This window comes from Gekko japonicus, unplaced genomic scaffold (assembly GCF_001447785.1).
Source record: "Gekko japonicus isolate JY-2015 unplaced genomic scaffold, Gekko_japonicus_V1.1 scaffold3527, whole genome shotgun sequence".
NCBI classification, from domain to species: Eukaryota; Metazoa; Chordata; class Lepidosauria; order Squamata; family Gekkonidae; genus Gekko; species Gekko japonicus.
This window is the reverse complement of record NW_015177125.1, coordinates 53838-78042: the sequence shown is the minus strand read 5'-3', so window position 1 is coordinate 78042 and position 24205 is coordinate 53838. Positions and strand designations below refer to the sequence as shown.

The 24205-nt window shown below is 39.3% G+C and overlaps 1 protein-coding gene across 1 annotated transcript in view; it reads right to left on the bottom strand.

The window, feature by feature from the left end:
* Positions 1–206: 206 nt before the first annotated feature.
* Positions 207–24205, bottom strand: part of VEGFC (vascular endothelial growth factor C) — a 26970-nt gene continuing 2971 nt past the window's right edge. The window contains exons 2-7 of the mRNA XM_015428326.1: positions 21844–22063; positions 19341–19531; positions 11137–11288; positions 8688–8797; positions 8061–8394; positions 207–524 (exon numbers count right to left, since the gene is read on the bottom strand). Coding sequence (XP_015283812.1) covers positions 410–524; positions 8061–8394; positions 8688–8797; positions 11137–11288; positions 19341–19531; positions 21844–22063 — 1122 coding nt within the window. The 3' untranslated portion in view covers positions 207–409. The remainder of the gene's footprint in view (positions 525–8060; positions 8395–8687; positions 8798–11136; positions 11289–19340; positions 19532–21843; positions 22064–24205) is intronic.

Sequence of the window (24205 nt, the reverse complement as noted above, 5' to 3'; positions counted from 1 at the left end):
TGAGACAGTTCACTGAATATTCTTAGCAGCATATAATACAATTTCATTTTATTTTAAACATACTTTGCATGATATAAAAATATTGATCACAGTGAGATTTAACAATTGTTACTGCTATAAACAGGAATGCAGAACAATATTTTTATGGAAATAAATTATATAGTCATTATCTTTAAAAAAAATCACAAGGAAGAATGATGGTCATTGGCAAAAATCAAGTCCTTAGTGAATTCTTTATATGAAGAAAGTCCATTTTTCCTACGTTTGCTTTTTGTGGATCTCAGGAAGAGCACAAATAAGTCTGTCTCCTATAAGCCCATTCTGGTGCACAGGAAGTTCAAAATGTTAGAAGTCTTTTTTTTAAAAAAAGGAAAAATGTACACCAGAATATCATATGATGGTTTCTTCACTAATTGATAAGTGGCCTTTTCCAATATATGGGGACACAGCGACATACTTCTTCACTGTAATAAAATCCAGACTCACAGCGTTTTGTTCGGACTGTACATGGTGGTCTGTAGCAACTGAAAAAGATGGCAAAAGAAGAATGAGAAAAGCTACAGACATTACTTGAGCACTTACATTAGCTTGGCAGTGAAAGCACCACAGGATCTACTTTGTACACATGGAAAAAGATGACAAACCTGCTCAAGAATGCTTTGCAAGAGCTCTATAAAGTAGAATGGATTCTGAAACTGGACACAGTGGATGTAATAAGAGTAGGTCTGAAATTCTTTTAGTATTCTCACACCATCCTACCTTTCACAGGGCTATTTTAAAACACCTCTGTTATGTGAATGTATATTAAAATCGCGAGATGGGACTATGGTACTCTAGTGGGGGATGCTTCTTTAAAAGAATGAAGGCAGAACATAATGTGAAAAAAGTGAGCAGTTTTACAAACTTTGCTTTACTGACTTGCATCATTTCACAACTGCATATGTCAGCAGGACACCGAAGATGACTTTGTAGCACCCAACTATCTGACTGCATTTCCATTATTATTATCATGGAGATTTTCCATTAACAGCCTGCACTGTATTTCATAATTGCAGCAAGACAGATATAAGACCAAACACATGTTGAATCTTGCAGACAGGGCACCACAGGGAGTCTATAATGCTGTTAATGGCAGAAAGATACTATGAGACTGCTTTTAGAAAATTGTGCAGAAAAATCATTATATACCTGGTCCTTATGGTCCTTCATGTGTGCAGTGGTGGTATGTGGGGGGGGGGGGACAGACTGAGCAGACAATTTAATTGAAGTGAATAATTCCAACAAATCACCAACATAACTGAGAAAGATGTGCACCTCCAATAAATCACCATCCATTATTAATCGAGTGCATATTACAGGCAACAGTCCATAAATACTTAACTTACCCACAGTAACATTACAGCATGTATTTCTTTGCTATTGTGTTTCTACTTACACAGTCTGCTAGTATGAAGTTGTGTGTGTGTGTGTATACATATATATATAATCCTACAATGCAGAATAATTTTATTTTTTAAAGTTTTCCAATAATTTTCTCTTGAAAAAATCTCAGTTTCGTATTATGGCCCTGAGCCTGTACTAAATACACACATATTTTTGCTCATGCACTGTTTCTATGACATCAGTGAGAGCAATGTGCATGTTTAGAGTTGAATGGGTGTGCACTTTCAGAGCTTATATGCATGACAACTTGAAAAGGATGAAAAGAAAACAGTAATTTATAGCACATCAGTCAGGAAAGTAATCAAATATTTCATTAGCCAGCATGCTTACAATATAAATATTTTGCATTAGTGGATAGTTTGTTTCTACAAGGATTGCAGAACAACAGCAATAAACAAATACGTCATACCCTGATAATTTCTTGTGGCTGTTTTTGAAACAGGGTGACCTCACATAACCTCTCAGTAACAATGCCAAATAGCCTCTGGTGTGTAACGTAGACAAAGTAAAACTCTTTGCCTTTTTCAAGCGCTGGCAGTGAATCAAGAGCAAAAAAAACATTTCAAGTTTCAACACAGTAATATTTTAAATTTCTATTTAAATTTGTCTTCCTGTTTTTATAAAACATAGTATCATGATGATGCTCTAGTGACATCCCTCCCCATCCGTTTACAAACTCATTTCAAGTGTGAACATGAAAAAAATGGGTTGGTTTTTTTTGGGGGGGGGTGGAGAGAGAGAGACAGAGAGAGAGCCTGGGTAAAAAGGAGGATTTCCAGTGTTCTTTTCTCTCTCCCCCTTCTTTCAACCTCCATCTTAATTGTACTGAGAGGCAACAGAAGACTATCTCTTCTCTATGGATCTTTCTATCTTGCAGTGAAGTTGGAAGGATGGGGGTGGGTACTGATGCACATCCTGAGGGTATCCACTTGCTTCTGTTCAGCCTAATTCCCAGCTCAGTCAACTGAGGCCCTGAGCCTGCTCAATGCTCGCTTCTGCCAATGTCTAAAGGTAGATGGAAGGCAGGATGAATGTGCAGTTCTTGACCCTCATTATCTTGGGGGGAACATATTTTTGTTTTTTTATTAAACATTAATTATATGGTGGCTCACTTGTGGCTTGTCCAGTCTTTAGTTTCTTGCCCAGCATATCTGTGCACAGGACACTCACTTGACTAATATAGGGAGCGATATGGTCATAACTAAGGTAAGTTTCAGTATCTCCATCCTGGACCACTTTTCCTCCTGTTAGTTTAATTGAAGATGAAAACGGGTTTAGAGCCACTCATGTTACAAAATTCCTGCATGAAAATTCCTGTATGTAAATCACTGAATTACATGTTCTGGGATGCCTAGTTTTCTTCAGGTGCACAATATGTGTACACAGCAAGCTACACATGTGCAGGACTGTCTCCTCCGTGTGCATTACTACTCTGATAGTGCAATCCTAAGCATGTCTGCTCAGAATCCTACTCAGGTCTATTCAATGGGATGAACTTTCAGGAAAGAGTTCTCAGGGTTGCACTAAGTATCCCATACCTGACCTGGATAGCCCAGGCTAGCCTGATCTCGTCAGATCTTGGACACTAAGCAGGGTGGGCCCTGGCTAGTGACTGGATGTGAGACCACCAAGGAATACCAGGGTTGTGACGTGGAGGCAGGCAATGGCAAACCACCTTTGAATGTCTCTTGCTTTAAAAACCCCATGGGGTCACCATACGTTAGCTGTGACTTGACAGCACTTTCCAACACCAAGTTTTCCACAGAAGTCTAACAGCTCTTCAGCTAATATTTCTTGCAATTTTGTAATATTGAAGTTACAGATTTACAGATTTGCAACTCTTGGACTGCATACAGTTCAACAACTCTGCCACGTAGAATTTTATAAATCCAGACGAAACTGTTCATTGGGCCAAAACGATGGAAAGGAATCACAGCCTGGAATGGGAGCAAGAGTGCAATGATACTCTACCTATGAAGACTGAGCCTGCCTTGGTATATGTTGGCTCATTTCAGAATTTTTGCTCCTTGCAATTACACAATAAAACAAGGTTTATCTGGGATGGGCAGAAACACAGCTTGGTGCCATGATCATGTGTTAATTTCACTTGAGATCTGGGAACCAAGTGCAAATGTGGTCTCAATGCGGATGCATGGACAAAAAAAAAGTTGCTCCCAAGGTTTAGAAACCGGCATGGGTGGTGGGTGGGAAATGAATGCCATTTTGCCAGTCATCTGCATTTGGACATCATGCCATAGGACTGACCCAAGCCCAGAAAGCTTCAACAGTGCTCTCTCTGTGATAAGGGGAGAAGCAAGGCAGTTTCCCAAGAATGGCAGCAAGTATGCCTGTCATGGACAAACCTTTGTTTGCTGTAACGCTGGCATGCAGTCACTGTGTCTGTTATACCAAATGGCTTGATAAATTAAGGGAGCTGTTTGGTAAAGGGCATCTTCAGGAAGGACTGATAAGAAAAGTGTGGATGCAAGCATCACTCCTTGAGAAAGTATCAGAAAGAAATGACCTGCCAAGGTACAGGGTTGTTTGTTTATTTGCATCCTTCAGGACCACCAGACACACATTTACAATGAGTTTGTCTGATGAGGTGAAGGGCACTACCTACTTTTGTAAGGGACAGGTCACACTTCGATAATGTTTGTACACAGAAGATATCATGCTGTTTTCCCCAGCAGAGATCTGCATTCAGTGAAGTCATGTGGAGTATCCCAAGATTTCCCTCTATTGTACTTCCTATAGCAGAAAAAGGCCATAATCTGGGGAAGGGAACAACATACCATGCACATATAAACAAACAGTGTGGGGTACTGCTCCAGAAAAGGGCCAAGGGTGAAGAGTCTTTCACTGTGGCTGTTCTTTTGCAATAAACAAACCAGGAGTTTAAAACATTAAGGATTTAAAGGGCTTTTCTTAAATAGAAATTTCTAATGCCTGCAACTGAAAATAGTGACAGATAATATAATAAATAAGATGGACTTGACAGTTATTATTAGTATGTGGTTTCCCAGGGCTGCTGGTGATGGGAAATGCAGGGTGTGACATAACGCACACAGGGGGGGAAAGGGTTTTGATTTGGGGATTATATTCTGCAAAAACAAAATTAGCAATACATATTTGCAGCAGGATTGTGGTAACATTACAGCCCAGTCTTTCAACAAATGCACGCGTCTGTGAAGAAAACAGCGTACAATGGGGAAGATGCTGGAATTTACAATCCTTATGGGCCAGCCTGCTAAGTCTTGTGTAAAGTTCTCTGTATGACTTGTCAACTAGCTCATCACAACCGTATGTTTTGTACAGTCCTGAGTCTCAAGTTACATCATGCCTGTTAGAACTTTAACACAAAACTGTCTGGCACAGACATCATCCTGGAGTATACATTAAAGTCTAGGCTGAGAGGAAAAAAATAATCCATGATGGATTAATTGCTCAGTGATGAATATTTGTCCTGCAGTTTCTTCCTATGAAATACCTCCATAGCATTTAATATAATAATTCTTTTTGTAACAGGGTTAACATACTACCTCCATCTGAGCTTCAGACAAATTGGTTATTATAATAATTATTATTGGGTATTATCATTATTATTTTATTAGGCTACTTTACATATTTTTCAGTGGCAGCTCCACAATTCTGGAACAACCTCCTCAGGGAGGAGCGCCTGCCCTCTCATTCTTAGCCTTACTGAGGCAGCTGAGGACAGTTTTATTCCCAACAGCACTTGATTGCTTGATTAGTTCTTCTGCCTACTGGCAGTTTTAACTATTTAACTTGTGTTTTTTTTAATGTATTTTATTGTGTTTGTTATTATTTACATTGTAAACTGATATAAGTTTCTATAAGGTAGAAAGGCAGTTTTAGATAAGTAAAGAAATGTTTGTTACTTCATGACTGCAGCACAGATGTGTGAATTAATCTATGTGTGAATGAATCAACAGAGTCTCTGCTCTAGTTCCTCACAGAGGCTTATCCAAGAGAAAAACTTTATTGTGGTGGCAACTTAGCTGTGCAAAGCCCTCCCTACAAAGTTTTAAGGTTTTAGTTGCCACACAAAAAAGGTTCCATGCCTTTAATTTCAGTACCCCCATTTCCTATGTGTGTGTAAATTAAGGTTGTCAGCTCCAGGCTGGGAATTATCTGGAGATCTGGGGGTGGCGCTTGGAGTGCCATAGAGTATAATGCCATAATGCCACAGAGTACAATCTCATAAATCCAAAGTTGCCATTTTCTCCAGGAGAACTGATCTCTATTGCCTGGAGAATAGTTCTAATCCCAAGAGATCTCAAGACTGCCTGGAGGTTGGCAGCTCACGTTTAAAAGTCTACTGCCTAGTGCTGAACTATTTTCACCATGTCTCCCTTTTTGTTATTTTATTATTTCTGTTTCAGATTCATACCCTGAATTGGATTTTAATGTTTTATTGCCATTTTTGTTTTTAAAATTTACTTTTTGTAAACTGCTTCAAGCATTGTTCAGGGAATGCTGCAAACAAAATGTCTTTAAATAAATAAACAACAAAAATCAAATACCTCATGGAATTTTCCAGTCTCCTCAGATTACCTTGAACACATTGCTTTTCAACTGTGAGGAGTGGGTCCACTAGATTAATTGCTCAGCGATGAATATTTCTCCTGCAGTTTCTTCCTATGAAATACGTCCATAGCATTTAATATAATAATTCTTTTTGTAACAGGGTTAACATACTACCTCCATCTGAGCTTCAGACAAACTGGTTATTATAATAATTGTTATTGGGGATTATCATTATTATTTTATTCGGCTACTTTACATATTTTTCAGTGGCAGCTCCACAATTCTGGAACCTCCTCCTCAGGGAGGAGCGCCTGCCCTCTCATTCTTAGCCTTACTGAGGCAGCTGAGGACAGTTTTATTCCCAACAGCACTTGATTGCTTGATTAGTTCTTCTCCCTACTGGCAGTTTTAACTATTTAACTTGTGTTTGTTATTATTTACATTGTAAACTGATATAAGTTTCTATAAGGTAGAAAGGCAGTTTTAGATAAGTAAAGAAATGTTTGTTACTTCATGACTGCAGCACAGATGTGTGAATTAATCTATGTGTGAATGAATCAACAGAGTCTCTGCTCTAGTTCCTCACAGAGGCTTATCCAAGAGAAAAACTTTATTGTGGTGGCAACTTAGCTGTGCAAAGCCCTCCCTACAAAGTTTTAAGGTTTTAGTTGCCACACAAAAAAGGTTCCATGCCTTTAATTTCAGTACCCCCATTTCCTATGTGTGTGTAAATTAAGGTTGTCAGCTCCAGGCTGGGAATTATCTGGAGATCTGGGGGTGGCGCTTGGAGTGCCATAGAGTATAATGCCATAATGCCACAGAGTACAATCTCATAAATCCAAAGTTGCCATTTTCTCCAGGAGAACTGATCTCTATTGCCTGGAGAATAGTTCTAATCCCAAGAGATCTCAAGACCCTGCCTGGAGGTTGGCAGCCCAGGTTTAAAAGTCTACTGACTAGTGCGGAACTATTTTCACCATGTCTCCCTTTTTGTCATTTTATTATTTCTGTTTCAGATTCATACCCTGAATTGGATTTTAATGTTTTATTGCCATTTTTGTTTTTAAAATTTACTTTTTGTAAGTTGCTTCAAGCATTGTTTAGGGAATGCTGCAAACAAAATGTGTTAAATAAATAAACAACAAAAATCAACTACCTTGTGGAATTTTCCAGTCTCCTCAGATTACCTTGAACACATTGCTTTTCAACTGTGAGGGGTGGGTCCACTAGTTGAGTACAATGTAATATTCAATTTAAAGCTCTGGGGGATTATGGGGTGACCTTCCATCCCCTTGGTCCAAGTCTCTCCAAGGTCAGTGCAATGGGAACACTGCAGGAAAGTCTTGGAATCAAGATAGGAAATAAGTAGTTTTGCTACTGAGAATATTCGATCGGAAATGAAACTTGCAAGAGAGTGGACAGCAGAACAAATCATATTAAATAAGAAGAACCATTGTGCGAGGTAAGTTTAGGAAGTTATTGTTGATTTGTTTTCCTGGTTTCAAGATTTATTTTGAGCTATGAATTGTATAACAATAAGGTCAGAAATTTCCTGACCGCACACAGCAGTACATATGTTCATTCACACAGCAGTTTACCATATAAGAAGTAAATAACCCTCCTGTCCTATGCCAAGTCATAACCCTGCACTGGCACACTACTGGTTTGCTGTACATGTTGCAATGTACGTTCACTGCAGAGTGAGATTCTGCATTGGTACTTCATTGATTCTCTCTTGGCTCTCTTTCATTCATATAATTTTTGCCACCATAACTGCCCAATTTTGGTTAACCCAGTTTTAAAAATGCACAGTAATGACTTCATGAGCTGCCAACTCTGTTGCTTCAATTGACTCCATGTGGTCTCAGCATGTAAAAAATCAAGCCTTAAGTTTTGTCATGCTAGTTGAAGCCTATTTTTGAATACAATTTTATAAATGTTTATTGTTGTCTTTATATGTGTGTTTGTGTCAGTCGTTGTGGCAGGAGCTCAACAGTTCCTTCAGTTCCATAAGCCATTAAGGAAAACTATTCTTGTACTAAAAAGTGTTTTTATTATTTACTTACCTGCATGTTTGCTGATGAAATCTTTTTCCTTTCAAGAAGCATCTGTTTGGAGATTCTACACACTCACAGATACACTTTGCAGGATTTAGCGGTTGATGCTTAGGGCATGTTTTTTTACATACACAGTGGCATCTTTCTTCATCAAAATCTTTGTTGGGTCCACATGAGCTGGGCAGCAGCTTATTTTTACATGTGCACTCGCAGGATGTTCTGTCTAATTCTTTGTGGGCTCCACAGCTGGAAGGTCTCACTCCCCCTTTGCAGACACACTGACACGTTTCTTCATCAAGCTCCTTATTAGGTCCGCAGATATCATGGAATCCTTCAGTAGAGTCTATGAGCACAGCAAGCATTGGGAGAAATGAATTCTGCTCCAGTCATTGCATGTCTGCTAATTTCACATTTTTGAGCCACTGAGTTTAAATCAATGTTCAAATCAATGAATTAATAATCCCATAGCACAGACAGGATGAACATAGGTAAACTGTGTCATGGACCATAAAAACCAGGTTACAAAGGATTAAAGAAGTCTTAATTTTAGTACCTTTGTTACAATGTGTTTAATTTTTGTTTTACTTGTATAAACCCAAATAAATGCATGTAATCCTCTAAATCACATTTGCTTACCCGTATCCCCAAGGTGGGAAGAGAAACTGAAGTCATGTTGTGCCAGACATCTGCACATGTGGTTATTCCAGATATAGCTTTTTGGACAAGTTTTGTTTGCCACATGACACCTAGGGATAAAACATACCATTGATTTATTACAAGGAAAATGCAAGACAAGTGCTTCTGTGCATGGGGCCACAAATGTTTCAGCAGAGAATACCAGTTTAAAAATCACTGATTTCATACACATTTTATACCATTGTTGAAAACTGTGTTTTCCAAGTGTGGACAAAACAGCTATAAACTTACTAGGCTATAAGATCCAGTTTAATCTAAACCAGAATATATAATACTGCAAAGTCTGTGATTTATGCATTCCATAATGAAAATGCCATTCTCTGCTTTACTAAAAAAATTCCAATATAAAATAAAACAATATCCAAGCTTTTACAGCTACTCTGTAAAGTACAGAAGTATAAAAAGTAAGAACTTCGAAAGGATAATGCTGGGAATGGTTAACATTAGCATTAGCTATTTAACATTTGATGCTACTTCAGTTCTTCATCCAAACAAACTAATTTCTAACTTTCTAATGATTTCTCTTGCGTTTTGGAAACCTTCCTTCACATTCCAGTGCTACCCTCAGTGAACATAATCTTTTTTTACATCCTGTTATTTTTAAGAAAATGAAACTTTTAGAAGTTGGTTCTGAATAGAAATAGATTATTCAGTACAATGGTAATGTTTCAATATGCTGTATGTACACAGAAGAACTCTTCTGTCTACCTCTCCTAATTACATAAGGTACAATATTTGCATTTTTTTTCTCTGATTGAGGATGCTGAGAAAACAAATATTGTAACAACGCAGAAAAATATATGTTATTCTTACAGACCATTCTTACCATTCTTGGATGTGGAGCTGATGGACATAAAGATGATGCCATGATCAGACCACTTTGCTCTGAAGGTCTGGTTGAGCACCCCAACCCCTCCCCTGTTTAAGCGGCAAACTACTTTATGCTTGCTGTGGAGACTAGTTGATCCAAGTGGTTTCCAGAATGCTCTGCAGGATCTGATGTCCCCTGGTGATTCGTGGGATGAGCTGGTGAAGGACTGGCATAGCCGTCTCTCAGAAGTCATCAACAAAATCGCTCCCTGGCACCCTCTTTGCCCCTGCACCAAACAGGGTCTTGTTTTCAGCCCTGGCCCCGACCTGGTGGAACATACTCCCAACTGAGATCAGGCCCCTGTGGGATTTACTGCAATTTCAAAGGGCCTGCAAAAAAGAGGTGTTCCACCAGGCCTTTGGTTGAGGCAGCAGACGTCAAAGGCCTCTCCTGCCTCAATTTTCTCAGCTGCCTCAGTTACTCCATGGCACTATTTATATTTATTGGCACCAGGAGTGGTTGAGCTATTCCATCAGAATGATACACTGCTTATCCCTGAAATGTAACTAACCACCGAACTGCCAGTTAGGTATTTAAATTAGTCATTTTAATTTTAACTTTGTTGGAATTAATGTTTTAATTGATTTTATCTCACAGGGTGTCTGTTGTGGGGGGGGGGGAGGGAAAGGAGTTTGTAAGCCGCTCTGAGACTCCAAGTGAAGGGCAAGGTTTTAAATCCAATCTCTTCTTCTTCTTCTTCTGCTTATCCCTGAAATGTAACTAACCACCGAACTGCCAGTTAGGTATTTAAATTAGTCATTTTAATTTTAACTTTGTTGGAATTAATGTTTTAATTGATTTTATGTTTTATGGAATTGTCTAATTGTCTGATACGATGTAAGCCACTCTGACCGGTTTGTGGGGTAGGGCAGGATATAAACCTCAATAAATAAATAATACACGATAAGAAAATGCTATTAAGAATGAGTTGCCTAAAATGAAGTTATCACATCTCACTGATTATATCCCTAAATCAGGTTTATGAAATAAATTGATTTTAAAAAACAAAGACACCACTGAGAATTTTTTTATACTGCATTGATTTCCTGTATTGCAATTTATTGAGAAATTAGTAACAGCTAAAATATTTAAAATGGAAACCAAAAAGAAAGTAGAATGTTAATTGTGCTAGTTTCTCAGTGGTGACAATTGGTCTGAATACATTTTCACATACTTTAAAGAATTACTGTGAATATGAACAAGAGATCAGATACTACTTTGGGTTGCAGAAGATGCATAGCAGGACTGGAAAACCTAACATCAAATTTGCAATATTAATTATAATTAAAGTCTTGTTGAGATACAGTGATACAAAGGGCTAGGACACTATTTTGGACTTCCTGGTACAAAATTAACGAATATTCAACATGATTATTAATGAGTATTCAGCATTTACTACTGGTAAGTGAGACAAAGGAAGTGTCTAGACTCTAGATTCATTCTGTTTCTAGGCAGAGAAAAGTGAATTATTCCTGTATGCCCTTTCTAATAATACAGGAAGAAATATGTTATACTTACTGTGGTTGTGTCAGTGGCAAGGAGCGTCTAATGATGGAATGAACTTGTCTGTAGACATCCAGTTTGGACATGCATCGGCAAGATGTGTGATTGGCAAAACTAATTGTTACAGGTTTTGGACCATGAGATAGTGGCACAGTTATTTCAAACAACTAAATAAAAGGGGAAAAGAAGAAAACTAAAATCAAGACAATGCTAAAAGCAAAAATGAGAACAATGATTTATCATGCAAATTATTCATCATAAATATTTCCCAAATAGTGATTAGGCTTAAGCCTGAAAAAATAAAATATTTTGTGACTATGCCACCTAAACTGCTCAATAAGCTATCTGTAGGATGGGTAAGTTCCTTACAGTGCCATCTTAAGAATGCTTTCCTGGGAATAAGCCCATTGAATACACCTAAGTATGATTCTGAGTAGACCTGATAGAGGACTGTGAACTCATGCCTCAGAGCCTTTCAGCTGCACCAGACAAGATTTGCTCACTGGCCTGGCTGGCAGTATGAAGCCTTGGGATTGGTAGCATAAATTCTAACAACTTGGCCTTCTACCTGTGCCTAGTACTTTCAGCTTGTTGCACTAAAGGTTCTAGCTTCCAGTTTCTCTAAGCCATTATATAAGGTGATGTACACTGGAACAAAAAACACAACTTCAAGTCTAGGCTAATGGGGTCTGAACTTGCTGAGACTGAGAAGGAAAGAGATCTTGGGGTTGTAGTAGATAGCTCAATAAAGGTGTCAACTCAAAGTACCACAGCAGTGCAAAAGGCAAATTCTATGTGGGGGATTATTAGGAAAGAGACCGAATATAAAAAAGCTAATATTGTAATGTCCCTGTATAGATCTCTGGAATACTGTGTGCAGTTCTTGTCACCATATCTCAAAAGGGACCATATCTCAAAAGGGCTTGATCACATGCAGAATTAGCCGTGCCATAGGCGCAAATGCCAGGTGGATTTTAAGGACACTAACATCTGCCAAGCATCCAGCTCCCGTCGGCAACCCATTTTGCTCTGCTGCAAAAGTGGAAGGTAAAGAGAATAAGAAGCAAAAGGTGGGTGTGGCTGGATGAGCACACTTCTGGTAACACAGGGGTGTGGCCTAATATGCGAATGAGCTGTGCTGTCAGGGATGTGGACTAATATGCTAATAAGTTCCTGCTGTTGGGTATTATGCTAATGAGTTCCTGCTGGGCTTTTTCTACCAAAAAAGCCCTACCAGGTCCCATTTTGTGAGTGGCACTGTACTATAAATACAGCAGGGTGCTAACATAGCATGCTTGCTTTCTAACAACTACAATTAAGTTCTTCCTCTAGGAGGAATAAATGGAAATGGTTCATTTACAAGGAAATACAAAGCCAAGGTGTCAAATCATGTGAGGCTTCAACTGGGGCCAACAGATGTAGCCTAGTCAACTCTAGAGGACTGTGAACTCATGCCTCAGAGCCTTTCAGCTGCACCAGACAAGATTTGCTCACTGGCCTGGCTGGCAGTATGAAGCCTTGGGATTGGTAGCATAAATTCTAACAACTTGGCCTTCTACCTGTGCCTAGTACTTTCAGCTTGTTGCACTAAAGGTTCTAGCTTCCAGTTTCTCTAAGCCATTATATAAGGTGAAGCACACTGGAACAAAAAACACAACTTCAAGTCTAGGCTAATGGGGTCTGAACTTGCTGAGACTGAGAAGGAAAGAGATCTTGGGGTTGTAGTAGATAGCTCAATAAAGGTGTCAACTCAAAGTACCACAGCAGTGCAAAAGGCAAATTCTATGTGGGGGATTATTAGGAAAGAGACTGAATATAAAAAAGCTAATATTGTAATGTCCCTGTATAGATCTCTGGAATACTGTGTGCAGTTCTTGTCACCATATCTCAAAAGGGACATCACAGAGATTGGGAAAGTACAGAAGAAGGCAACCAAGGGCTACTGGTCTAATCCAGCAGGGCTCTTCTAATTTTTTTTGTTCATTTACCTCATGAACCCTGATCTGGAAGGTCTAAATTTCACTACAGCCTTAAGTATAGATTGTGATACAACTGGTAGAAAATATGCCTTTTCCGAGTGACCCCATTACCTGGAATGAAGTTTTTACACTTTTCAACTATATCCCAACTTGTACCCTTGTATACCAACTTCCCAGAGGCTCAATGAGAACCACTGACTACCAAGCAAGTCCCTATCAGCATTTCGCACAGCCCTGGCTACTGTTTCATTGTTACAATGAAGTATTACACTGTTGGGAGAAAGGGTTGGAATGCTGGTAATGGGCTTTTCAGTACACAGAGACTAGTAAAACGTTTGGTCAGGATAAAAGACCTCATGGGGAGAAAACAATACGATGGATTCTCTGCACCATGAACACAGCTATGCTCATGGAAGAACTTTCTCTCATTTCCCATTGCATCCAACTATGCAGGACAGGGGTTAATGGAGCCGCAGGACCAAAAACAGAGGCTTCATTTCTTGACAGAAAGAAAAACATTTTCTTCATTTGAAATTATTTTTTCTTTCGGCACAGCCCCAGGATTTCCTTCCCTCTTGCTTGAGTTCATTCATTCTTACTTATAGCACAAATTCCGGAACTGGAATTTCCATCTGGAAAAAACTGGATTCTGACATTACCAGTGTTGCACCAATAAAAAGTTATGGTAATTCAGAACCCCCAAATCCAAGGGGTATTTTCAGTAGGGGAGAATTTAAAAAGTGGGAACATCTGGATGGCACCCTGAGATTCCCAAAGGAAGAGCTAGTTGTAAGTGTAATAAAAAAGATAAAAGAGTAATGGTGCCTAGTTATATATTATGGATTAGAAAATGATTATATAATCTCTGTATATTGCAAGCTATAAAATAATGTAACTGAAATAGATTGTTTGTCCTGATATGTTACTTAATACAGTCGCTTGCATTCCTTCAACCTTTCTGTGTTGAAAGGGTAACTTATCAGTTTAAAACATGTCCTGACATATAATATAGTCATCGCAAACTAATTTATTTTCCATAAATAGTAATACTACCATTCAGACACTTCCTTATTAAAAAAATCTGAAATAAAACCTACTGCTGCAGGAAATGAATATACACAGAACATGTTCAAAGAAATCTTTAACCTGTCATAACATGAATGGAATTGTGCCAGATGAATCCAACAGGCAATCCAAAAATTGTCCCTAAATCCTAAACTTACTTTATACACTTCTTGACCAATAGCAAATTCCTTTGTATTTGATTATGAAGTAGATTTTAAACACAATACTTCAAAACACATGGATTAGTGGTATATCATCTACTAACAATGCAGACTATTGGATGATCATTAAATTATCTCCACAAAGACTTGCAGAGCAGCTTCTTGTTGTTAAATTAAACCCTTCCACATACAGCCCAGTTTTAACCACTCAGTTCAGTAGGTGTATACCAAGAAGGGCCAGCCCTAGACCAGATAGTATCCCAGGCAAGGAACATCTTCATTTCCTCATATTTTCTGTATCTAATTTTATTGAATTTAGCCTGTTTGATTGAAGATTTCCATCCCTGTAAGATGATACATTTGCATGTTTGGATCTGAATTTATTCATGCCATATTTATATAACTAAAATTGTTCTCTCTAAGCTTACAAAAGCTTTTTATTTTAGAACAGTAACTTGAATTGTAGTAAAGAAAATATAATTTTAAAGTCTGATTAAGATTTAGTTTGCCTAGCCTGACTTGTCTGTTTCTTATAAAATGTTGTGGTGTGATAACAGCCAAAATTAATAACAGTGTGATAACAGTAAAACTGTATTTACTTAAGTGTTAAAGGTTTAAGTATGTGATTAATGCTTGTTGAAATCTATGGGACCAATATATGTTGAACTTGAATTGTGTCCTTAAATAGATTGTGTCCTTAAATAGATTCTCCAGTTTATGCAAGTATTGATAGCCAATCTCTAAATGGAAATACTAAGGATATATTCACTTCACTTCTGCTAGTTTGTTATGCTGCCACCTTCTCTCAATGAAACCAAGATGCACCGGAAAGAAATCAAAATGCTGTCCAGAAAATGAGGGCTTGTATTTAATATACACGCCAGTTGTAGCAGCACTTACTAAATAATTGAAATGAACACAAATGCATGGACAATAGGTCCCATACTTGAAAAAAAGGACTGAATCATTCCACTAACACATATATCTACACTCTGACTGTGAACAAACTGTATGTCTCAAATGTTACATGCTACTTAAAACTGTCTGTTTACTTCTCAAAGAAAATGTTTCACAAATTTCTTTAAATCTATTTTGAGAAGGTGTTTTCCCTGCAAAGTTCAATATAGAAGACAGGGAGGTAAATATTTATGTCTTTACAGTGATCTGAGTGATGCTAAAACCTGAAAATCTCAGGCTGCGATCATACGCACAATTAGACCCTCCATAGGTGCAAATGCTGGACAGATTTAAAGGGCACGATCAGAGAACATCTGGGAAGTGCCCCGCAGCTGTTGGCAACCCGTTCTGCTCCGCTGCAGAAGCGGAGTTAAAAGACACCAGGGAAAATCTGGTAGTTAGCCGGTTACGACGGGCCATGGATGGACTTTCCCATGTCTGATCACTCCAATGTGCTCTCATGGCATCGGGATGGTCTGATCAGGCCATCCTGACTCTGTGCTGTTGTCCCCCCCCTTCTCAGTATGCACATCATCGCAAACTCCATAGGGAGCTCTCAGTGCGGAGATGCTGTTGGGAAAGAGACTGATTTTGCTGTTTATGAATCTATACCTGCTGACACACACACTATATGAACTGTGCACACACATGTATACCCATAGGCATAGAGAAAGCTGCTTGCATTACCTATTGTGAGAGATTTCACATAGAGGACACTTGCCTGCATTTTATGTTAATGAGGTTTGCACACATTCAGCTCAAGAGCCTTATGGGAAAGAGAAGCACATTTTAGCCATTGTTAGCAGAAACAACAACTAAGGAGAAGAAATCCCCCCATTGTTGAGAGACTTGATGTCACACAGTACTTGGATCTGATCTGCATTTGAATTGCCATTTCCTGTTGGAAGGTGCCTTGTTTGCTTGGGAAAACCAAAATCTATCTGCATATCAAGGAAGGTCCAGGAAGCCAAGACTTCACACCTGACCAGATGGCTTTCCATGAGTTAGAGTCTAGAGTTTCAAATATTGGCCAGACCCTTAGGTCAGCCCCCTCATTGCATGCACCAATGAAATGTAGGTATGGGATGGACTAATAGTCAGGTGGGTCTCAGCTTGGCAGGGTTGCCAACAGGCCCAGAGATTTCACTATAAAAAGGGGAGACCATGTGCCAGGTCTTTGCTAGCCGCCTCCCCCCCTCATCGTCCTCTTCATGCTTTTATCCCCTAAAGCCCAGCTTCCTATCAAACAACCCTTTGTCTACTTTAGATCTCTTGGACTGCAGCCAAAGAGGTCCATGCCCTGCTAGCTGGTTCTGGCAGAGTGTGATCTTCCCCTATTTTCCATTGCAACAGACAAGACTTCAGGAAAGATAAGTATGAACGTAAACCTACCTACCTCTTAAGTAAATGGGACTATTGTATGTACTTCTGTAACTCTACAGGAACTTGACTGCTTGTGAGTGTGATTCTGTTTTGTGTGTATGTGATTTTGATATTGTTTAGTCAAAAGACAATTTGTTTTGGAAAACACCAGTCTCGTCTCCATCACTGGGAACTCTGGGGCTGACAGGACCTCCGTAAACTTTGGCAAGAACTCACGTTAAATTTAGTTGCCATCTGCTGTACATAAAGCAGTTTGGCTAACAATGCGATTAATCGATTCTTTGTTTAAGTGTATTGGAAACAAATGGCAAAAAAGGACCCATGGTTGCGTCTGATCATGCAGTGGCAGACTGTGCCCGCGACTTCCAAGGACTGTGTGATCACGCAACTGCGGGTCAAATTCCTCCGGATGAAATAGCCTCACTTCCCCTCCGCTGCACCTGGCCCATGTGACCGCAACCTCAATGTTTGATGAGATTAGGGGTCATACTGGTTCTCTGCACACTTTTGCATGGTCACTGAAGATTCTCAGCCTTGGTTTAATTCTTTATAGTTGCCATCATTACAGAAATAACACTTAAATGTAACAAGTATGACCCATATTTTCATAAAACCAAAGTTGAGTAAAAAAGAATTACTCAGATTCTTTGTAGTTTCTGATTCACTGACTTCTACAAATATTTTGATGATTTATGATTCTAAATATTTGAAGCAGGGTTAGAGAGTGTGTGGCCACTTCTATTGCTGTTTAATCTGATGCTTGAATTCTTCTGGATGGTAACCATATTAAATATTCACTGTGTACTTTTGTGTACTTAAGAGTGCTGAAGTCTAATAAAATATCTCAATAATAGCCAAAGTAGGACAACAAGCTCCCCAGACACATCCTGGCATCCAGCTTGTTTATGGAAATTTTTATACAAAGTATATTTGTAAATCATTAAATATAGCTAAAATAGCAGCAATTCTTTGCCTAATTATAAACTAGACATGTAGTCTTCTATTCTAAACAGGCCAGCCACTGCCACTCAAAGGAAACGTGCAGGAAAGTTCAGGGTCTATGTGCTAGCTATAAACTGTATCTCTCCTATATAGTGAAAACTTGCTTTGAAAAAACTAGGCCTTTTGCTTTTTGGAGTTTTCCAGTACGTTCCTTGGAGTGTTGTATGGGTCTTAGGTCAGAGCTGTCATTTTGTCTTTGGTCATAATAAGATCCCCCAAATTTGAACAATTAATCTGTGGCTATTGACTATTTCATGTAATACCTGCCATTTTGGGGAAAGCCGTTGAACACTGTTGCTCTGCCATGTCAGAAAAAGCTTGAAACTTGCCAGTCCCATTACTTAGACAATGACTGTGACCTCTCAAAACAATCTTCATGTATTTATTGATATCAGTAATTGAAAACCATTATAGTTTTCTGTGGGGATTTAACACAATGTTTCTCAACTTGGGGTTTGGGGATTACTTGGGTACATCTGGGGTACAACAGTCCTATGCAAGGACAAGAATGAGCACCTCTCATATCCATTCAGCTAACACAAAAACAGAACCTTTCACCTTTTCAGCAATGGCGGCAATGAACTCTCTGGAAGGGAAAGGGAATCAGCTTTCCATAGCTTCTGGATCACATCTGAGCACTAATCAGAAAACATGCTGATTATTTCTGGGCTCCAAGAGCTCAGCCATAGGTGAATTGCTGCATGGCATAAACCAGGTATAGTCCTAATATCACAGTCACTTCAGATAATCAAAGTTACCTCAGGTATAAAACTGGTTTTCATTATATTTTTTAATGCAGAAGGTTTCACCATACAGATAGAGAGGTGCTACTCAGCATCCATAGACAGTTACGGCCAAAGGCAGTTTTTAACTGAATACTGGATGTTCAGTTTTTGTGTGATGCTGATCTTTTCCCATTTGTATAAACAGCTCTGAAAATTTCTAGGCCTCTTCAAACTCCAGTTCAGTTTCTTGCTGTCTTCAGTATGAAATCCTTTCCAATCAAGTGGAAAGGCTGATTTGAACTTGAGACAGGGTCTTTTGAACTATATCTCTGTACAGTCAGCTACCCTGTGAAACCCGATCTTGAAGTTCATCTAGACAATACAACGTGCTTTTCAAGTGTAGCATATGTGGTTCTCATTGTATTGTCTTGGAGACGCTAAAGGATAGAGGCCTTGGAGATGCTAAAGGATAGCATATGTGGTTCTCATTGTATTGTCTTGGAGACGCTAAAGGATAGTGGGTATGCACAGTTTGAGATGTATTTTGAAAGGAGGCTGTCCTGCAAATGGTAGGCTCTAGTCAGGAAGAACAAGAGGGCTCAAGGGGATTCATGGACATTTTAAAATCAAAACTAGAGTCCCCAAGCTGCTAGAACCGCTGACCAAGGTTGTGGGATCAGAAGAGGTTTATAAAAAATCTTGCATGTCCTAAACATTGCATCTTCTATACCTGTTCTTCCCCCCCCCTCAACTCCCCTGTCCAACTATACTGTGAACACATATCGTATTTCTTCAATGAATTTTTTCACACTAAATTTTATAATTCAATAATAGAACAACTTATTTCCTTTAGAACATATCAATGTAATACTGAAAATGCATACGAATTGCACACACAGAAAAGGAAACCCACTTTTGAAAGTACAGTAGCTGGTATAACAACCTACCGTTTTGCTGATGTAGCTTGTGCTGATATTCATACACTGCAGGCCCTCGCTATTGCAGCAACCTCCACATCTGTAGATGGACACACATGGAGGTTTAAAGAAGGTGTTTGTTGTTGCTCCAAATTCTTTCCCCACATCTACACATACCTCACGTGGCATGCATTGAGTTTTTCTCCACTCATTATCAATACCTGCCAAGTCACAGGGAAAGCTCATAGGTTACAAAACAGTTTTTAAGAGAGTTCAAAATCAGCCTCCCCTAAAATTAGCTAAAACCTGCTTATCTTACAAATTGGGCCATGACAATACATAAATAGATTAGACAGTGGCCATGACTATCAGAAGTGGGACTTTATCCCCATAATTCTAGCACTTTTTAAAACAGACCAGCTGTAAAAATGGGCAAGAAATATAAAAGGGTGATCCAACCAAACAAAAATGCAAAGAAAGCTGTTATGTAATTAAAACTAGAAAGGAAAAAGAAAAGAATTGTTTGAGTAAAACATAGTAAGAGGAAAGGCTCTCAGAAACTGCTAAGAAGAAATCTCCCCAGAGAAGATTATAGACAGGTAAGTGCCCTGCTCCATGAAGTAAACATAAAGCTCATTCCTCGAGGGGAAAAGCCTAGGGTTTCTGGGCCCACAGCATCCAAACACTGAAATTCATGGGGTGGATCCAAGTATTGTCATACTAAGGCAGTTCTTCTGAATACTAGAGATGTGAAGGCCCGGAAAGAAACCGGGAAAATTAGGAAAAAACCCCATTTCCCCCCGTTTTTTTCCTGAAGCCTTTTTTGTTTTTTTCTGAAAAATTGGAAAAATTGAAAAAAGAAAAGAAAAAAAATTGATTATGGAATGTTTTATTTTAACATGATGAAAAAAATATTTTAAGACAAGGTGTTCAAATATTTTCCAAATCAGACAAGCAAGTCCTAGGTTACAAACTGAACTCTCCAATGCAAGAACAAGATGCATTTCTTCCTTTAGGAGGTGCTATTGTCACGAGAAAAGAAAATGGTTTCAGTTTTGTTTTTGAATGTTTGGACACACTATATTTTTAATATGCTAGTTGTGATAATTTCATGCCAAGTAAAAATATCCATAGTCATATTTTATGTTCCTAAAGTAACAGAATGACTTTCAATCTAGAAAAGACAAAAGAAGTGCTAATGTAGCATTTTTTTCAATTTTTCCGAAAATTTTACATCTCTACTGAATAGCACTACAAATTGTATTATATAGTATCTATTAATGTGTGCAGCTGTTATCATGCGGCTTTAAAGAGATGAACTATTCATTACTGCAATATAAACAAAACACCTAAATCTAAAATGTAGTTAAGCTGCTAATTCTTGATTATTTCCTCTCATCTCCAATTTACTTCTTCATTCATTACCCTCAAATGTGTGAGCTAGCTGGTGCTCTTAGATTCCAACCTGCTACCCTGAGACTCAGGTTTTGACAGGCCAAAGTCTGTCACCTTAGAAGGGCACGAGTGCTATCTCCAAGGCTTCAACTTTAGAAACTTCACAAATGATGTTCTGCCTAAATATAAATGTCTGTCCTCCATACCATCAAGAAGAGCAATGTCAGAATAAAACTAATTTGGGATCCAAGCACATTAAAATATCCCTTGTTTGGAACTTTGGAAAAGTTGTTTGGAACTTTGGAAAAGTATTCCAAAAGGAATAGGATGCTACGTTCTGCCCCTAGAACAAGAACAGGACCCACAACTCAATTGCTTTATCTAGAGGCTGCAATAGGAGCTGGAACTGTCAATTTGTGTATATCAAGTGACTCCTAGGCATCAACTGCTTTGTGGTATCAGCTCTCTTCCTGTCTTCCTAAGTAATGCACAGCACAGAAAACAATCAAGCCATCAAGAAAAGAATCAAGGACAGTTAAACTGAAGCAAAACATAATACAAGAAAGATTATCCATCTAGAATATCCTGGCTCTTGTGATGGACAAATAATAACTACCAAAGACAAACAGCCCAATGACACAAACATAACTGAAATGCAATTGAGAATGTGGTGCCCACGAAAGCCCAACCCCATCCAGTGCTAACTAGATACCACATGTGTAAAAGTGTTTGAGTGTAAAAGTGGAAAGCTCTAGAGATAGGAATCTCATAGACCTTGAAGTACCCTTCATGTGCTGGCATGTTGTTGGGAAAAGGGATTTCCTGAGTAGAACTCTGATTCTAGGAACATGGGCGTTGTAACAGCTGTTAACAGTGATAGTTTCCTGAGAAGCACTACAAGAAACTAAACCTGTCTAAAACCTTGATTTGCTGCACAAGTGTTCAGCTTTATCAAATTTTTAAAAAGATATTTCTTGTCATTACACAGGTTCTGCAAATACTAAATCAAGAGATAATATAGTGTGTCTTAGCAGTTTTTATTTTCATTGCATAAATATTAAAACATATTTGACAGAACTGATATCTTCTAGCATTTTGTTTTACAGCATTTGGAAGACATCAGATTTCCGACACTTACTTTTCAAGATATCTGCATTATAATGTGCTGCAGCAAATTTTATTGGATTTGAATCTTCTGATCTTGCAATGAAGCTGGATTGTTCTCTACTATGTTGCCAGCTCCCTTTTCTCAACTGACATTTGAACATTTTCCAGTATTCTGGATAAAGTACTGTCATGAGTTCATCCACACTGGATACAGATCGCAACTGTTCTTCCAGCTCTTTGCTTGCATAAGCCTGCTAAGAAAATATGCAAAAATAATTACTTTTCTATCACACAAAGGTCAATAAAATATTAATCTCATGAATTTTTATATTTAAGCCCTCCTCTCCAAAAAACATATTGTCTTCAGATTAAAGTGATATGAGGGACCGCCTTTCCCCGTATGTTCCCCCAAGAGCACTACGGTCAGGGCCCCAAAACCTATTAGTCATCCCGGGCCCCAAGGATGTCAAACTAGCCGCTACTGGGTCCAGGGCTTTTTCGGTGGTGGCTCCTACCTGGTGGAACGAGCTCCCAGGGGAGATCCGGGCCCTGCGGGATCTTGTGCAATTCTGCAGGGCCTGCAAGACGGAGCTCTTCCGCCAGGCTTTTGAGTAGGAGCCATTGCCCCTACTATACTACCACCGCCCTGAGGTCCTGAGGAAACATCCTAATATGGAAGAAGCCTTCGGCCGTCTTCTAGGAACTTCGGACATACGACCCGCCATCCCTAGATCATGGAAGCCACTGAGCACTTTGTTCAACTAGGATTTTTAAGATGTATTATATGTTTTTAAATTATTATGTATATTATTGTTTTATTATGGCAAGGTTGTCTTGCCCCTGTAAGCCGCTCTGAGCCCACTGGGGGGGGGCGGGGTATAAATACGAAAATAAATAAATAAATATATTTACATTCTTGAATTGTGTTTGTTGGCTTTGACATAAATGCTTGATTATGGCAACTGTACTGTATTAATAACCCTGAAAGACTGTCAGCTGGGTCACTGACATCTAAGCATTAACACCTTTTTTAGTTTTAGGCATAAAATTAATAAGGAACAAATACGCAGTAATCTTCCAGTGTGTCTTAGGCTGCAATCATGTGTGCACTTGCTTTGAAACAAACTTCACTGAACTCAACAAGTCTGGCAGAATTCAGCGTCGTCGTTACAAGTTAGGTCAGTCTGTGAGGCTTAAATTGCTTTTCAGTCTCTAGGGTGCTGTTTCTGTGACTTTGATGTGACTTTAGGGGTGCGTTCAGATGGGGCGTTTCTGCCGGCATAAACTGTACTGGTTGGAACCGGTGCAGTTTATGCCGGCAGAAACGCGATCACACCTCCCTCACAGCGGAAGCCATCGCAATACGCCCGTCCACACTCTTCTTCGTTCTTTTTTTTGCACATGCACATAGGCAGCCATCCATAGAATGGCGATCTTCGCGCATGCGCAAAAACCCTGTCGTACATTTAAACTTTAAAGGTAAGGACTTACCTTTAAAGTTTAAAGAGCACAGTAGCCTCCCAGAGGTCCCGGACACCTCCGAAACACTACAGTAAAGCCCTTTTCTTTTTTTGTTATACAAACGGCAGGGCAAAGCTTCGCCCAAGTGCATATCGCCGTCCTTAAAAAAAAATGGCGGGCGAAAATCAGAAGCCTGAGGCTTTCGAACGAAAGTAGCTGTGCAACGGTAGAGAGCGATCAGACGGCGAGGTACAGCGTTTACAACCATTGCACTCAGGATACCACCATTTGGGGACCTAGTGGCAGAGTGCAACGGTGTAAAGGGCTTTACATCGGTTAGGGACAGGAGGCAGATGTTCGCCGTCTAAATGCCGGTGAGTACGATTGCAACCGGCACCTATACCGATGTAAAGCCCCCGTCTGAACGCACCCTATGTGACATGGAACAGAGGGAAATTCAACCAAGGAGGTCAGGACAGAACGAGGTTATCCCATTTTCCCAACAACCTTGTGAGGAAGATTATCAATTATCTATATTTGACCCTGCACTTAAAAACAGTTCTTCCTGTCCACTCCACTCTTTATTATGGAAGACATCCCACAGCATAGTTAACACCAGTATTCACAGACATCACAAATTTCTCTCATTCTTGGTTAAGAACATAAGAATTCATGGACATAGCTATGGGAGAGAGCCAAGCATATGCTCTAGCCTGTTTCTTTAGTACTGCACTACTGCTTGCTCCCTAGCTCACTGGACACCAATACTGCAATCCTAAACAAAGATACACCCTCTAGACTTCCAGTTTATGGTGACACGCTGGCGGACACATCTCCTGGACCTCCCGGGGATGTGATCTGCGCACCAGCAGATAGGAGGGGGGGCGACGGGTGGCAACCCCCCCGGAGCCTTGGCAAGAGGCTCCTAGCCA